General features: G+C 42.4%; 1 protein-coding gene across 2 annotated transcripts in view; it reads right to left on the minus strand.

Annotated features, from left to right (window-relative positions):
* Positions 1–75: 75 nt before the first annotated feature.
* rspo2 (R-spondin 2) overlaps positions 76–18290 on the minus strand; it is a 75894-nt gene continuing 57679 nt past the window's right edge. For both annotated transcript variants that reach the window (XM_017309656.1, XM_008431947.2), the window contains one exon: positions 76–1710. In XM_017309656.1, coding sequence (XP_017165145.1) covers positions 1595–1710 — 116 coding nt within the window. In that variant the 3' untranslated portion in view covers positions 76–1594. The remainder of the gene's footprint in view (positions 1711–18290) is intronic.

The following is an 18290-nucleotide window of genomic DNA, read 5'->3' on the forward strand; positions in this document are numbered from 1 at the left end:
TATATATATATAAATGTTCAGTCTCGTTTTCCTTCACTCTAACTGCAATCAGAAGTGAGACAAGAACACGACAGCTTCAGAGTTTTAGCCACATATATTATAGCCACGGACAGTAATGAAAGGCCTTTTCATGCAGTCACATGAAATGCAGTTTTAATAAAACACAATGTACACATATGCAGTCCTATGACCATACATTAGCTGGAGCCTAATTATTAAACCTAGAATACATCAAAGCATAGTTTCATTTTTTTCTCCTTTTATAAAGCATCAAAATCAGTAGATGAGGTCAAACGAACAGCCTACAAACTTTGCATGACAGAGATATGCACCGATATAAGGAGAGGATATCTCAGAAAAACACCGACAGCGTGAGGCCAAAATTCTCACTGAACAAATAAAATAAGGAAAAAAAAGTACAAAACTGAATTAATAAATAAATCAAATATATACCATATGAATGAAATTGCTATGAGGTGGCTAAGTTTATTATGTTTTTCATTATTTTAATCTGTAGCTTGTATTACAACCATTTTTTTAATTATTATTATTTCTAAAACATTTAGAATGGTGACTGACTCAATACTGAAAATACAGTAATAGGCTTTTATAATTAGATCAACTATGTACAAGTCTGTTGCCATGCTAGTTGAACAACTAAATCTTCTTCTTCTTTTCTTTAATTAACTGACACTATGCAGATACAGCATTAAGCGGTCTGAACGTAAACAGTTTGTGCTGAGAATAAAATATTTCGCAACTATGCATGGGAATTTTTTTCTTCTTCTTCTTCTTCTTCTTCTTAATATTACTCTGGAAAATATACATAACATAAATGGCCACACATGGGAAAACTCTGTTTCCATTTAGAGGGAAGGAAGAAGAGGGGTAGCTTTGACATAAATATATGAACAAAAAACAAACAAACAAACAAACAAAAAAAAACAACCAGTCTCTCTTGTTTCAAGATGCCATTTTTTTTCTTCTTCTTCTTCAGTCCATTAGCATCATTTGCTTCAACCGAACCTTCTCTGCTTCTTCGTCCTGGATGGATTTTTGTCACATCCGTTCCCTCTGGTGCAGTTCAGCTCGCCAACTCCCCTGACTCCTTCCTCCTCTTTACCTGCTGCCCCTCTGGCTCTCCCGCCCTCCGAGTTCTCCTCCGTCTTCCATCGCCCCCCCCCGTACGGTCCGCGTTGTTTGTTAATGACGGGAAGTGAGTTCAGTTCTGTCAACTGTGAAGGTCCACAAGGCGAAAAAAAAGGGGGGAATGGCGTTGGGAGAAAAGTAGAGTCACCTTAGCCGGTCGCAGCAACGGGAGGGGCGTCGGAGGGGGGGAAGTAGTGGGAGGCAGAGCATGTACAAGTACTGAAATCTCGCTTTGTACGGCACGGGTTTCTTGGGGTGTGGGGTCGTCTGCGATTAGGTGTGATGTTTGCGTCCTGGTGGGCGGACAGAAGGAGGAATGGGAGGCGAGTTGGGTGGAGGGCAGCGGGAGGGGGTGTGGTGGGTGAAAGTTGTCAGTCAGAGTATGGGTGCAGCGGCGGCTAGCAGCTTTGCGTTGGTTTCTGTGTTCACTGGGAGGTTTCAGTCCTTACTGGCTGGAGCGCGCAGAGGCCAAGTGGTCGCTGTGCTGGTTCTGGGCCCGAAACCGCAGCCTCTGCTTGTTCTTCTTCTTTGGCTCTTTGGATCGGTGCTTCCCCGAATTACCTGCATAACACACACAAACACACACACGCAAGAACAAAAGATTAATTCGATTTTTAATGTGATTCTTCACTGGAACACAGTCTAATTTGTTCGCCTGCAGGATTTATGTGATAGACTAACATGAACTAGTACATTGATTGATTGGTGTTATTTCAATGAGACAGTGCATATTAATACATGTACAATGTTGCTTAGCAAAATGGTAATTTGCAACCAGTCCCATAAAGCAAACAGCACAAAATAAAAACACTCATACGATTTCATACATAAAAATAAGAAATATGGTGAAAACAAAAAAACATAAAAAAAATGTTTTTTTTTTCAGTTTACAAAACCATGTCTGTCACAAGAATAACTAAAAACACAAAATTTCTCACAGACGCCTGACTGTAAAAATTGTTCAACACATTGTTTAATAAATAAAAATGTGAAAATGGTGAACTTCAGCTCATTTTATCATAACATTTTAAAAGAAAATCCAATGCTATCAGCGTATTTAGAAGATTCCTGTTTAGCAAGTCTAATTTAAATTCTGTATGAAACGATTGGTTCCGTTGTATCGACTGTTGAACAAAAGCAGTAAGAAATCCTGTTTTCAGTTTAACAAATGACGCAGAACACAAACGGAAAAATGTGCTCAGGTCAGATGAAACCAAAACTTTAGATTTTGACTCAGATGCTAGATGCTGCATTCACTGAATTCCCAAAAGCTAAACATGATAGTAGTGGGAATGTGTTACTTCTGCAAGGATAAGAAAGACAGTCAAAATTGTTGGGGAGATACATAAAGACAACGACAGAGAGAGGATTTCAATAAATGGAGGTTTACCTGTTAAAACTTATAGCACAACTGAAATACAATGGAAACTATTAGCAAGGACAGCACAGCAGTACACTGAGCCTGTAGGTTATCCAGTTGCTGCACAATGTGCATATTGAGACTGGAACTACTGCTTAAAATTAAAGTTTATGGACACATCGTTTGGTAACTGGAATTGGCAGATATTCAGTTTTACATTGTACCTGCAACCCACCCAAACTCTGTTTGTATTTGAGGATGTTGAAGCTTTCTTAAACGACTCCACACAGATTGACTTTGTCTTCAAATGTGAGAAAGAAAAAGTTTTTTTATTTAAGTTGAATGTTTTGGGTGTGTTTTTTTTTTTTTTTAGATCTCTGGAAAAGTGTAAAAGAATAGGCCTGGGTTAGTGAAATATTAATAATTAATATTTAAAGTAGTCAATTAGACTGACTTTGGGCTTTCAGGGAGCTACTGCCAATTTGACGATGCGTCATCCTGTCAGCGCTGGGGGCTCAGCTCGCCTCACGTCTCAGGGCCGCATTTCAGTTTTAGAGAAACGTTTGTTCAGCCCGACACATTTGGACGCTCTGAGAACAGACAGGGAAGATTTAAGTGTGGGATGTTGCATAACTCCTTTTCAAAGTTTTGGAAAGGTCCCCCTGCCCAAGGGTAATCCATCCCAGGTTTCACTGGAAAGGGCAAAGCACCCTGGGAAACTTCTGCTTGCGTGTTGGAGGCTGCGCACCCACCGCTCTCTCTGGGACGGTGCAAACTTTGGCTACTGAACCACAAGGCAACAATTTGGCCGCCAAGGCCACAAATAAGATAACGAGGTGTGTGCGTGTGTGTGTGCACGTGTGAGAGAGAGAGAGTGTGAAATGCACGTGTACATAGGGGGGGCAGGACTGATGGGGGGGGCGATTGTGAGGGAATTTGAGGGAGAACAATCTCTAAATGGCGTGGGGAAGGCGGCGCGAGGCTTGGATGATGAGACGGTATCTGTATCTCGATCTGGAACGCGGCAGAACAAGCCGCGCTATGGTTCGTCGACGGGGTGAAGAGCGGGAAAGCGCTGGAGGAACTGCAGTTCTCGCATGCAAGCCCCAGTGCCGGATCCTATTACTGCACTTGTTCGGGCTTCGGTATTTCTCACACAGAATGTAGGTAACGGTGTGTGAAATGTGGCATTATCGCTAATTGCCTCCTTACATGCCGGGCCCCCATGTACCCCCCCCTCCTTCAGAAGACCTGTTTCTCATTGTCCGCACCGCGCTGTGAGGTACATTTTAAAAATATTCACTCTTTAAACTGATGCACATGAGAAAGCGAGATATTGCTTCGCGAGTAGGGTCTCCGAGCCATTTCCTGTAATTAACCCAATCTTGTTAATCTTGCTTTTCTTTTTTTTCTTCTTCTTCTTCTTGCTTTTTGTTGATCTACACTGTAGCAGTTAAGCTTCCCGCACACAGTTCTAGGGGAAAAAAATTGGCCTTTGAATTCTATCTTTTTCATCTCACTCTCATGCCCTTAAATTAAAAAAAAAAAAGAAAAAAAAAAGATTATCAGGGGACTTTGTACACTTGCTGATTCCACTTTAGATTTTTCTGTGAATTACTGTACAATAATGTTTATATAGCCAATCTGAAGCTCAAAGGCATTCTGGTGTGTATGTTCATGTTCCTAATTGCTCTGTAGAGGTCATTTTCATCCAAAAACAGTGTTGCTAGGTGCCAGATAAACATGTTCATTTGTTTTTTCCAGCTCGACATGAATTACACTCGATGGCAATAAAGTGTATGGTGCAGCATTAGACTCCCTCTAGGCCCTCGCGGGCCATTCTTTGTACGCAAGACGCAGTTAAAAAGCGAGAAAGCCCATGCTTACGGCAAATGCCTGGAAATAAGAGCGACATAGTTTCCCTAAGATTCTTTGTGAATGGGTTGGACGATTGCAAAGCAATCCAGAGAAAATGCACGTTAAGGCTGGAAGAAACGCTTGAACTTCAGGTGCACGGGAGAAATGAGTTGGTGACTGGAACGGGCAGGTTTTCAGTCTGCCCGGCCCTAACCGCTGAGACGGGCCAGTCGTGAACTTGAGAATAGGATTTTCTCCAAACTGTATCCACACAAAACACTGCCAGGCTGCACTGGAAACAACAGTCAGCAGTGAAAAGGATGTGATGTTTGCAACTTTCAGTGTCAGAAGTTTTTTTTTTTTTTGTGAAGGACAATTTTGTTTACAAAGACTTCATGATTTATGTTATTTGTTGCTTCTCTTATTTTGTTAATTTATGTTCGCTATTTAAAATGTCTTCCAGTTCCAGTGTTAAATGTTCATTAGAAATAATAATTTTCTTGCATTGTTATGCCATTACCACTATATTACTTGAAAATGGTCTCAAAACAACAATATTATCATTTATCGCGATAACTTCTGGGGCAATTTATTGTCCAGCAAAATTTGTTATCGTGACTGACTTATCCAAGACGTCTGCGGTTCGTTCAGGCTGCCAGAGAAAACGAGTCTTACAGCAGATAAAACAGGAAGCCCGGACAAAGTACAGCAAAGTAGCTCTGTTCGATCCTCTTCCGGTTTAAAACTGTGTCTGATGAGGAACATGTTGGATTTGGAAATGTTAGAAGACACTGTATTCTCAACAATATTAAAAAAAGACTGCTGTGTTTGGTTTCGTTCCATGCCAGCCGCTAAAGCAAGATGTAAAGGCATTAAAAAAACCAAGAAGTTTCAACAAGTAATTTTTCTTGGAACTCGTTGTCAAATCGGCAGGTCAAAGCTTTGCAAACACTGATTAATCATGAAAATATGATTGGAAAAAGAAATCTCTGGTTGAAACAAAATACCCAGAATTTTTCTCTCGTGGTTTAAATTAAGTTTATGTGATTTTACTCTATACTGAAATCTTAAAACCAATAACGATTATCTATTTCAGGTATATCAATGCAGAATTTATCATGCATGCGTATTTCATACAACATGTATAATATAATGGAAAGGTTTAAGGCAGGTAGAAAACTAAGACTGCATCTTGGGTTGAGACAGCAGAATGTAAATCGTAATGCCGCAGTGAAGAACAGCCACTCTGTCACCAACGTGAGGCTGTGGAAACCGGGTCAGCATCGCAAGGTTTAGCATAAAATCCAGATGCGAGGCAGTTAATTAGGGGGATGAAGTTTTCAAAGTAGTCGGGTTTCAAGATGTGTGGTTCAAGCAAGAAATGGGCAATACTGAGGGTGGTAAACACCGCAGTCTTATCAGACGGCCAGCATTTTCATCAGCTCAGGACTGGCAAAAAGGACTGGGATTCTGGGACAACCATCAGCCATCTGGACAAGTCTGAACCAAAGTGCTGTTCTGTGAAACATTAACACACAAAAAAAAAACTCTGATATGGAAGCAGCAAAAGGTCTAAATTATACACAAAAAACATTAGAATTGGGATTTAAAAATAAAGGTAACAGGTGCGTCTCAATGTGACATATTTGTCTGAACCATAGAGGCAGTTTTTCACTGAAGGACCCAGGTCTGCCTGGCTACGACGAAAGCACTTTGAAGGATCGCTACTAGTTTGCTGATGCATTTCCAAGACTGGATTTGGAGATTTGGTCCAGAATACCAAGAAATACAGGCAGGTATTTCTTATCCATCATGCAGCGGAACAAAAAGGAAAAAAATAAGAATTCAAAATTTACACCGACGTCAATAAGAGCCATATTTGCTCGCAGAGAAGAACAGCAAGTCCTAGACGTGATGGTCTGGCCCACACAGAGGCCTGATCTCGGCATCACTGCAGCTGTCTGTGATTACACAAGGACACGGAAGGATCTGAGGAAACCTACATCGACTAAAGATCTGTGGTTAGTTCTTTAAGATGTTTGAAACAACTTACCAGCCAACCAATTAAAGCCTGTGCAAGTGTACATTGAAGGATTAGTACGTAGTTCAAAGTACAGAGGGTGGTCACGCCAAACATGGTTTTCAGGTTTCTTGTCTAAACTGCATTTTTCTTTTGAGGCTTCATCCGGTTCTTCGTCTGCACTCTTTCCTCCGCTGTCTGTTTTTTTTATACGTTTCTCTACTTGTGCTAAACTCTTCTCTGAGCTTTGGAGATTTATACCCATTTCTTACTGCACTCAGTCGACAAGTTGTGACTTTTATGAGCCAACACATCCTCAGCAGAAGCTGATTTCTTCCAATTATATTCTTCCCTCAACAGCCTCGTCGTTATAAATCAGGCTTCGGGGTCGGGCTCTGGCAAAAGAAAAAAAATGAACCAATGTCACTTCATAAACTCACCTCAGCAAGGATCATACTTCACCGAACCCCAGTCTCGGTGTTGACAGCTAGAGGGCAACCAATCCCCACACAAGGCCCCTCTTCCCCTCTCGCATGGATGCAGACCCGGTTTAGATTGTCCATCACATCCGCCCTGTGAACTCCCATTTAGCCTTTTCCTCGGGGGCACCACACACTCTGAACACTGAGCTTTCATCATCTCATATTTACAACCGATGTAATCACTTAAGCTGATTACCAGGGTTCATAGGGGAAACAGTTTAATTTCCCTCAACTGCTTTCAAAACCAAGAACAAATTCATAAATCGTGAGTATGCGGAGATAATTTCGTCTTGGAAGGCTCGACGGGTTTCAAATCATTGTCTGTCTTTGTTTTTGTTTTTTTTTTTGCTTTTTTGCGACGTTACTGGCACCGCTCTGGACGGAACGAGAGGACTGCGGCTTTTATAAGTAAATCACAATCCATCTTTACAGTTTCTTTCCGCTCTGCTTGCATTTACTATCACTCCGACAAAACCACAATTTTGCCAATGTTTGCTCGTCGTTTGGAGATCCCCCCCCCCCCGCCGGCTTGGAGTTTGTCTAATTTGGAAATGAAACATAAATCAAAGAAGCAAACAAAAATCTCCGGAGCAAATCAAAATGTTGTTCTTTTCTTTTTCATTTCTGAATCAGAGTAAAGGTCTGCGGTGGCATGTTTCCCTCCCCCCCCTCCCACTGTCAAGACATTTTTCTTGAAATACTGTGTTTATGCAGTTCAGTGAAAAAGCACTTCCCTTACTAAAGTTTTTTTCTTGCTTTTTTTGCTTTGTTTTGTTTGGTCACGCTAAAATCAGATTGTCAAATACATTTTATATCAGACATGGATAATCAAAGTAAATACAAAATTCAGTTTTCAAGTCATGGCTTCATTTATTCAGAGAAACCAGCCTGGACCAATGAGGAACAACTAATATCTCCCTCCATGTAAAACCTGCTTTTGCCACTCATGGCGCCACCAACTGGGCCAAAGCCAGAATTCAGTGAGTTTCTCATCACTGTGGAGGAATATTAGTCCTCTCTTCTTGGCAGAATTGTTTTTATTTCATCTACAACAGATGGGCTTTCAAATATGAGTCGCTGTAGTTTAAGGTCATACCTGAGCCACTGGATCGCATTTTGGGACTTTAACTAGGGCCCTACCAAACCTCAATTTAGTTTTTTTTTCTGTCAGCCTTCGATAACTGGATTTGCTGGGGTGTTTTGAATCATTGTCCTGCTACAGAACCGATGGCTGAAAGTTTGCTTCAGAATTTTCTGAAAGAGAGCAGCACTTATTGTTGCATCAACAGCTGCGTTTTCATTCACCAGGTAACTATACAAACTGGAATTACAAAAATAAATTTGCTGAATGGAAACACGTCAATTAAAAAAAAAAGGTTTAACTGCAAAGGAAACACGAGTCACCTGACCAACAACTGGCGAAAAAGACAAAGACGACAACAGCAAGCGGTTGGTAGGAATATGTTCGCGGCATGTTTTTTGAATGACTTATCGCATGAACAAACTTTTTCACATGTGATCTTTATTGCACTTCTTATTTAAAGGAAGTACCGCAATTGACTTTTCTGGAATATTGACAAAATTTTACGCGTGTTTTGTACTTGAAACGTTGCTGGCGATGACAACTGATCTAGATCCCGACTCGGCCAATCTGCCAAGGCTGTCACACTGACACCATCATGTTTGATCATTGGATAAATGTCCTTTTTCTAAAATCTCTTGACAATTTGATGCCACAGGTAACAGGATGTATCAAAACCTTTCCATTTTTCCACAGAAAAATTAATGCCTTTTTACAAGGCAAAAGGACCTTCATTATTGCCTTGTAATGCCTTATGGAAGTCATTTTTGCCCAACCTCTTTCTCATTGTAGATTAATAAACACTAATCTTAACAGAGGCAGGTGATTCTTGAAACTTTAGCCTTGTGCTTTGCTTTATTCTAGTATTTTTCAGCCTTTGCTTTACACATTCAGCTCATTCTTTGGCTTTAATATTCATTGATATTTGTTCTATACGTCAGTATTTCATATAAATTTAAATTCTGCTCTGAGTTTCAGTCTGTAGTGATGGTTAATTGATCTTATTTCCCGATTTCCTGTTTCTTTGTTGGCTCTGGGGTCACAGCCTATAGAATGGTAAATGTCCTGTGCTTGTCTCTGCCTTTTTCTAGACTGTCAAGACCACCAAGGCAAAGTGGAGGAAATATTTTGCCCAAGGACACAAAGTTTGGGACGGTGACAGAACAAAACTGCAGTTGTCTCTCCCGGCTGCACCCATTTCTCTGTAGTCCGTCTTGTAGTTCTGCTATCAGTGTCCGATCTACCCAGGTTCTTCCTCCTCTGACCCTGACCGACATCACCCATCTCCTCCTTGATTCATTCCAGCAATCAAGTTTCCCCGCATAAATACTACATGCTTCTCTCATTCAGTGTTGGATCATTCCGTTATTCCCACCAGCATGTTTCCCCCGTGTTGCTCTCGTGGTGCTCCGGATCTCTCTGGACCTTTGAGTGTTTTTGCCTCCTGTCTGCACTATTGGGTCCAGATCTTTACCGTTTTATGACAAAGCGATGTGCGTGTGGTCGTGGGTTTATCTGTGATCCTCTGGATGAGTCATAAAGTTGCTCTTGAAGTCATTTTTAGGAGGATGGCCTGGGAAGGTTCACTACTTTTCCATGGTTTTCCATTTGATATTGAATCCTAAAACTTTAGAAAAGGCTTTGCAACACGTTCCGTATTGACAGATGACAATAATCTTATTTCTCGTTTGCTGTTGAATTTCTCTTGATAGGCATGATATGACGCTTTAGACATCTTGTGACCTACTTCACAAGACAGGTTCTGTTCAGCTAATCTCTTGATTCTCTGGCAGGAATCAGGTCAGGGTGCGGCAAACTAAAACAATGACAACAAATGGGACTATTTTTATTCTTTTTTTTTTTTTTTTTACAAAGAGCCCAGGTTGGTTTGGAAAGCTTGTTTTCTCTCCTGTAAAATGAAATGATCATTTAAGGACTGCTTTCCGCAGGACGTCTGTCTGATGATCAAGTATAGATATATAGATGATTGGAAACAGATGTGACTAAGACCAAAATCTTGAAGACAAAAAAAAGGAACAGCACTATGTGTTTGTGGGGGTGTGTGCGTGTGTGTGTGTGTGTGTGATTGAGACACAGCCTGCAAGCAAGTGACTGTAATCTTCGGTATCACCTCTGTGAGCTTGAGAAATACTTAGTGTCATTTCCAATCTTTCCAGTTGCAATACCCATGTGAAAAGAAATCGTAAACCTCCCTGCGCTCACCGTGATGGACGTTACGCAGTTACCTCTCAGAACCGGTCCACCAAAACTTCTTTTCTCTTTCACATTTCTTTTTTTCTTCTTCTTTTTTCTCGTCTCCGTGTTGCTCTGATGCTTTTCGAGGCGCTCAGCAATAAGTGAAATGTGTGCCTTACTGGAGATCCCGCTAAGAGTTAAGCAGTCTAAGACGTATCATGTTATTACGCTCGAATTCCAGAATTATATCTCCTTGCGGAATGGCAGCGCGACTGCTTGTCCAACTGATGCACTGAAAGATAATCAGTCAAATTCAGATCCAGAGGGAGGGAAGCCAAAGCCAAAGCTCCCTTCGTCTGGGTCAAAACTAATATCTTTGTTTTTTGGAAAAAGGGACCAAATTCAAGAAAACGTGTCGGCGTTGCAATCCAATAAAAATGCAACTTTTGTTTACTTTGTCACTAAACCGGGTCTTCTGAGATTTCTCGGCACGATGAGAAAAAAAACAACTTTTTTTGATTTTATTACAGCCTGCATCCTTAAATTCCTGCCTAATTGCTGAAACCATCACCCACAAGGAAAAAAGAAAAAAGGAGCGAAGCATCTCGAGCGTTGGCATGAGCCGAGTGCCGTCATCCGCTAACGCTCTGGTGACAGAGCAGGAATTGAAAGGCCTAATCTTATCTCCTTTTGCCTTGCGGCTTGAGGAAAATCAATGGCTGACCTCGAGAAGGCATTAAGACGTACGGTAAATGGGATCGTTTGCCGCTGAAAACGCGCCCCTCGCTCTCCTGTTACTCAATCCCTCCGTCCGATGGCAGGCGGTCAACTAAGCCGGGAGGACACGGAGGGGACGCGGGAGGCGAGTCGGCGACGACGACAACATCCACGCCGCTTTGGAAGAGATTCCTCAGGACTCACGGTAGGTAGGGCCGGAGTCTTTCTTGGCTCCTTGTCTTTTTCACAAACAGGCCAAAGCGGAGGCCATTATTTGTGAGGGAAGGAGAAAACTACTGGCGCCAGTGAGATTTGATTTCAGCGGCAGAAATTGGATTAGCAGCCATTAAGGGCCTCCTCACACATACATTTATAATGCTGTGAAGGGGGAAAGATCTGCAGCCAGCCAGTACTCTCCTCAGTCACCCACTGACAACCCCTTCTGTCTGGGAAAAGGTTACGGACGCTGACACTGCCCTGTATTACTGTTCAACTTAGTTTTGCAGCTGATTTATAGGTGGGACTGAATGATATGACCTTAACTGACCCATAGTTCATTAAGGCGTAGGCCAGAGGGGGAAGCCAAAGCTTATAATGGGGCTTTGTGCTGTAACTCCTCATGTGGTGGAAAGGCTCTAGAAGGGCTATGTGACATTTGTTATGGTGGAGAACTCGACACTGGTGAAAGTACACATTAAAACGCAAAGAAATGTTCGGCGAACGCGGGTGCAGAGGGGGGAAAGACGCCTGGTACTGGATGGAAACTAAAGGGGCAGATGTGCAGACGAGAAGGAGCAACAATTACAAGAAGCTCATCTTGCTAGCCGGCTGACAGGAGGTTCTCTGCACAGCGTCACTTAGCACTAACAGGGTTACTCTGGATGACACATTTTCGCTCAAATGTTTTCAGTCTGTCCTCCGGTTTTCCCCCCCGTGCTTCTGCTTACTATCACTGTGCCACTGGGTGCGAATGATTTAAAGCATACGCATTCCCAGTTTCAAAAACCTGCTGTTGAGAGAGAGGACTGGTCGTTATTTTCTCATCTGTGACTGGTTCTGGACTTGCCAGGAGACTTACGAACGCAGGTTAGCTCACTCTTCGGCTCCTTGACACCTCGTTGCAGTGACTGAGTAAAAGCGAAAGCCCAACTCGGAGATTGATGCCTCGAAGAGGAGGAATCCTTTCAAAACACGTGTGACTGACACGGTGATTAATGTTCCAATGGCGATTGCTGAAAAGGCTATTTTTCTCCCTCTGGAAGTGGTTCTTTAGCAGCAAGACGCATCCAGAGCCTGTCTAAAAAGGGTATGGTAGAGTTGATGCCCCGGAGTAGTGATGTTCTTTTCCAGTAGACCACATCGGGTTTAGAGTCACACACGCCGCGATTTTCACAATACGGTGAGTGTTCAAAGGTTGCCTCGCGTCGCTTAGGTTATGAGAGGTCATCAGGCTCTCTCAAGGTTTGAACTTATGTCTAAAGTTCAAACCTTTAGACAGAAGGTTTGAGCGTACACATGTACACACACTAAAAAAAGACAAAAAAACATTTTTGATGAGCGTGCAGAAAAAATGTGTTCATTTGCAAAATGAAAAATATTTGAAAATTTTACTTAAAAATTCTACTAATTAAAAATACTATGTTTATTTTATCTGCACAATATTTTCAGTTTAGAACCTTTAGACACTTTATCTGTGCCCGTTTTTCTTTTAATTTTGCTAGGCAGGCAGAATTGCAGCATTCGTTACCAGATTGTGTCTCACACCTCAAAACTGATGCCAGTGACAGTCGTTGGTAAAAGTCAGGTCTCGTCTGATGGAGCCGGGGTCAAATAAGAGTTCTTTAACGTCAATTCTTGACTGAAAGTTTAAGTTTTTTAGAGGGTAAGGCACCATGTCATGTTTTAAACATTTATTTTAAGCTGTGTTATAAAAGAACGACACACATGACCACATGTCATCAAGAGTAACGGATATTTAAAAATGATAAACGTAACAAATATTTTAAACATTAATATATCAATTAAACCGATTGAAAGGGTTGTATGGGACTGAAATGAAAAATGAGGATAAAATGGGGAGTGACTTTGGCTAATCCAAATTCTTTCCAGTCTTCTTTGAGCTGCACACCAAATAAGACGCGGCTTTGAAGTCTCAAAAGCAGATGTCTGAGCTGAAGACAGCCGGACACAGCAACAGGGGGCGAGATGTCCTCATCCGTAGCGGTGAAGCAGTTTGGTCATTATTCCAAATCGTTTGGTGGGGGCACCAGACACCGAAAAGAAGAAACTGGGTCTGCAGAGTTAGATCACATGACGTAATACGGTTTCTGGTCTGTGACTTCCTGCCAACTGCTACAATTTTCCCACTTCCACTCGGAGCTGCCAAAATATAAAGACTTATAGTTTGGCTTTTAAGCAGAAATCTGAGTAAACATCGTCGCCCCCTGCAGCAAGAAGAGGTCATCTGAATGGAGGCCTGATGTTTGTGCGAGTCACCTTATAGAAAAGAAAGAAAGAAAACTTTGAAAACAATTCAGTCAGTAATATACAACAGTTTTGAATCCTTATTGATCCCTTGTCAACAAATGGAACCTTGCAGCCTGTGGATCTGCGTGGCACCAGAGTTTCATGAGTGTACCGTCAGCAGCCAGGCGCTGCACAACAATCACACACGCGCGTGCGGCCGGCGCAGAGAGATGCGCTCCGAAACCACAAGACTCGAAAAGAGATGTGAGCAGTCCCATCCGTGGTCTGCTATCTCCCAACTACTCATCGACACATCTGGGCCTGAGCACGCGGGGGCTCTCTTGCCCCCCACGGGCGACTCGGGTAAATGAGGGATAATTAGCTTCAGTTGACTTTAATGAATGGCTTAATGTTGTGTTTAGTTTCTGATGAGAAAAATATAAAGCCGGGCACTTATCAAAGGGAGGCCCCGCGCCGACGATCCTGAGGGCGTGCTGCTGGCGTGGGTCTGTTTGTTATTGTACTTGTTGTGTGTTAAGGGGGGGAAAGAAGGGCGCTGCAGGGAGCGGCTTGACATGCGACCGCAGATCCAGAGATCAGGAAACCTGCTGGGATATACAGTAGCAAATTCATCATTCGAGCCCGTAAGTTACTACAGATGTGCGCTCTGTTTGTTTTTCCTCAAAGACAATAACAACCGTGGCACTCAACTTTAATTTCCACGTCTTCGGCAGCGAGACGAGATCTCCGTAAAGCCTTTGATCCGTCTTATAATTCCCACATGCTGAGATATGAAGCAGGAAATGTCTCGCAGAGTTATGATAGTCATCCGTCTTAGCCACCGATAAGTGTATTGTGCTCAGCTGATGAAATGTATCATTTTTCAGCAGACACGAGACCCGGCGCAGATGTACTTGCTCTATTTAATCTTCGGTAAAAAGCTGTGCTTAAAGGCTGTGATATAACTGTCATTACATTTGCACCACTTTACAATGACACACCACCAACTGGCAGCCGCCGCCGTTCTGTCAAAAGAGTGAAAGCCAGCAAAAATCGACTTGGAAGTTTAGTTCGGCGCACATTGACTTTTTACGGCAAACCAGGCTCGGCGTCCCCACAGTCGAAGTGGAATGAACCACAAGCATTCGCTCAGCGAGATTTCACCGATGTTCCCGTGTCCGTGTAAACCAGCACCTCACCAGGATTACCTGTGCAATTTTAAAAGCATCCCCGTGCCCGCAGTGGATCAAGGCAGGAAATGCAAATCCTGCAATGGAGGTGAATTCCTCCCCCGTGGCATTTAGCAAATATGTGGAACATTCATTATTTGTTTGAGTGGGGGGTAGGGAGTTGAAACACTGGGATCTATTGGGTATAATGTTAGTCTGGACTTTGAGTAACAGGGGGTCACCCCCATGGATGATTATGGCATAGGGATTTACCTGGCTCACCCACCTCCCATGTGCATGTAAGCCTTGACCAGAAGCCCCTCCACCCCCCCTCGGCCTCCTGCACGATACTGCCTGAGCCCTCATTTTAAGGAGGAATAAAACAGTAGTTAACAGCTGTGAAAAGACACGCAGGGGTACGGACTTGCATGCATGCACCCACATGAGGCCTTGCTTTCCTTTGCCGTTTTCTTTCCCAATAACAAAACTTGTCATAAAAAAAGGGGGCACAAGGGGACTGTCTCTTTAAGCTGCCACAGCCCTTCTCAAGTCAACCCCTTGAGCTGTCAACATCTCGGAACGATGTTTGCATGCACAATTAAAGCCAGCCCTCCATAAACAGGGGTTGCAGCCGCTCCTTTACTTAGTCAAAGAGCTTTTTTAAAATGGAGTAAAGAGCCAGTAAACTGTGATTACATGCTTGTGTTAGTTGGGGTGTTGCTGCTGAGTTAATAACTCAATGCAGTGCTGTTAACTTTCATGAGCTCGCTGAGGAGGACTGATTGTCACAAAGTCAATAACTCAATGCGGTCCTTAGGTAGACATCTATGTGCTGCTGCCATTATCACCTGACTTTAATTGTACTCCACAACAGTCAGTACTCACAACAGATTGGCATTGGGTTGTATGCAGCTGAATTGTAATGTGATTATGATTGTATTGCGCTGAAATTAACTGGACTAATATTAATTGAAGTTAGAGCTCTAGTTGTTATCTTGGATAGGGTTGCAGTTGTCTTGTAACAATAAAGTCCTGGTTTCTCTGTCTGGGGTCTCTCTGCATGGAGTTAGCATGTAAATTCTGTGTGTGTTTAGGTTCTGTTTGATTTTTTTTCTGTGACGGATTGGGGACCTGTCCCGGTTGTATCTTGTTTCTCACCAAAGGAGATAAGCCCACGGTTTATGTTGTTGGCAAAGATGATACATGGTAATAATTCAAACAATGACTAATGACCCGGTCTGCTGATTTAGACAAGCGACTAAAACAAGTCTTTCTTCACAGACCGCCATTATGAAACAAACAATAAACTAATCAGACTTCACTGAAACTCTTCTAACGGAGGAAAGTAAGAACTGGCAAACTGTAAAATTATGCTGTATAGTAATGTTAATATCTGTGGGTTGCTTTAAGTCCTTAAAAATAATGAAAAAGTTTTTTGAAAAAGTTTTTTACAGACTAGTTAGTGCAACGTTCACATACACTAATTGGTCAAGTCAGTACATACAGATTGGCTCTTTTTATAATAGTAACACAACAAGTATGAATTTTAGTATCAGTTTTTTTAATCAATAGTCATATTTGATTAATATGACTATCTTCATTTTCTTTGAAGATTTAAACAACATATACAAACCATTCACTTCAATCCAAATGTCACTTTAGGTTTTGGGTCATTCTTGGCTACTATTGAATATCCTTAGAATTAGATATTTATTAAAGCCTAATCCGATATGATGAATCATACCCAAAACTCAAGATATTTTGTTTAAATCGACATGGCTCATTTGACCCAGGACTGAGTTGGCAACATAACCCAAACCGATACAGCTTTTACACAACACATTTTAGACTGTGGGAAAAAAGACATTGTTGCATAATAACAAGAAATCATTTATATCTACTGTAAGCAGTGTTTTTCACTGCAGTTTTGTTTAAATACGTGCCATAAGACGCATCTATTCCATAACGCCACACAATAGCCTGGAGTTGCATAAATCACGTCTCATACTTTCCTGCAGGAAGCTAATCCTCTGTCAAACTGAGAAATAAATCTTGGCAATCATATTGTCCCACTTATGCAACCTTATGAGGTTCATAACCTTTTTGACAAAGTAGTGGCAAATACATTTTCTTTTTTTACTTGGGAGAAGTATTTGTAGAAAAGTGTAACTTCTAGGAAAAAAGGACAAGAGGTTCACCAAAGAAGGCAACAGAGCTTCTACTAGGCTAGTGATTAGCAGACGCTAAATGCTGATGTGACATTGCAACAGTGTTTTCGTGAATCCTGGAAAGCCATGAGTGCCGTAAGCAGTGATCCGAAAAGAAACACATGATTAGCAGTGCACTAATAGCATCAAGTGGGGCCATGCCAACTTGTTTCAGTGAGGCTTAGTGTGAGAATCTCTACGGCTGCTCTTCTATGCTCTTTCTGGAATGTATTAACGTGTGTGTCTCTGTGTGTGTGCGCACACTCATAAGCTACAGGCTCGGCTCATGATGCGTGCCCTCCGGTCGACCTTGCCTCTGTGCAATTTTAAGTGAGTGGTCTAAATGGTAGCCTGTGATGTGAAACCACAGAGCAGAATTCCTAAACATTGTTGTGAATGCCGTCTGCTGAAACAGTTGTAAATGTTGAAGTCGAGTGTTGCCCGAGCAGGGCTTTACAAATGCCAGCTGGCTATACAATCTCAATAAACTCTGTCTGATCAGTGATGAGGTGGTCCTTTTCCACATTCGGTACAATGGTGTGTACTGGGGGATCAAAAATACTATCGCGTTTCAAATATCTGTCTTCAACTCTACCCTCTCATCCAAACATGCTTACTTCTCCTCGTTCACAAAAGACTGAGACGCCGAATGCCAAACCCAAAGCTTCGTCACCGCAGTTCAAAAACCAACGGAAGAAATTGGAGCGGCTGTGTCCAAGTTTCAAATTTGGTATATGCATACGAACTGTGCAAGAGGGTTTGACAGTCGTAACAATGCTAAATAGAGTGATATGGAAATATCAAGACATAAAAATGAGACCATATGTGGCCTGAAAAGACAGATGCTTACAACTATGTTCTACATTAGTGTTTTCCACAGAGAGGACACGCACACTGTCTCTCGTTTTCTTTATTTTTTTTCCCCAGCATGCCTGATTCCCCATTGTCTCAGTGAGACTGCAAAGGGAACAAAAAAGGATGTAGAAGGAAATTGTCAAGCACGAGTCTCTATGTCTCATCTCTGCACAAGTCCTCTCATGCCCCCTCCTTCCCTCTACAGGGAAATTCAGAAGGAAATCCCTCCTGGTCATGGGGTGGCACAACTGTCCCGAAACAAGACCAGCTCTTAACAAGTGGGAAGCCAGGCTAAGTCCGACAGGCTTAGACACAAAAACAGAGACAGGGGCCATCAGGATCACTCCACAATCCCCGTGCAATGGCGAGTGATGAAGGAATCAAGACGGCCCGGCTCTTTTTTGTTTTCTTTGATTCCTCGGCTAACTCTCAAACGTGGGTTTTGTTTAGTCTCCTGTGATGACTAAGCGGACTGCGCATATCTTTTGATTAAAATAGTATCTTTGACATTGGAAGAAGGGGGTTAGATGAGGGGGCAGGGGAGTGTTTTTGATGTTCATAGAGATCCTGTTGCACAGACACAGAGGTAAAAGCCAGTGCAGGAAGGGCTTGATCCTCTTTAAGGCCTGCGCTGCATCAAACACTTGTCAAACACCAGGCGGACAGACAGCTGAGTGGCTCTGACAGATATGATCACAGAGAGGGACAGCTAAGAGTCAACGCCTGTTCAA

The sequence above is a fragment of the Poecilia reticulata genome, linkage group LG16 (genome assembly GCF_000633615.1).
Source record: "Poecilia reticulata strain Guanapo linkage group LG16, Guppy_female_1.0+MT, whole genome shotgun sequence".
Classification (NCBI taxonomy): Eukaryota; Metazoa; Chordata; class Actinopteri; order Cyprinodontiformes; family Poeciliidae; genus Poecilia; species Poecilia reticulata.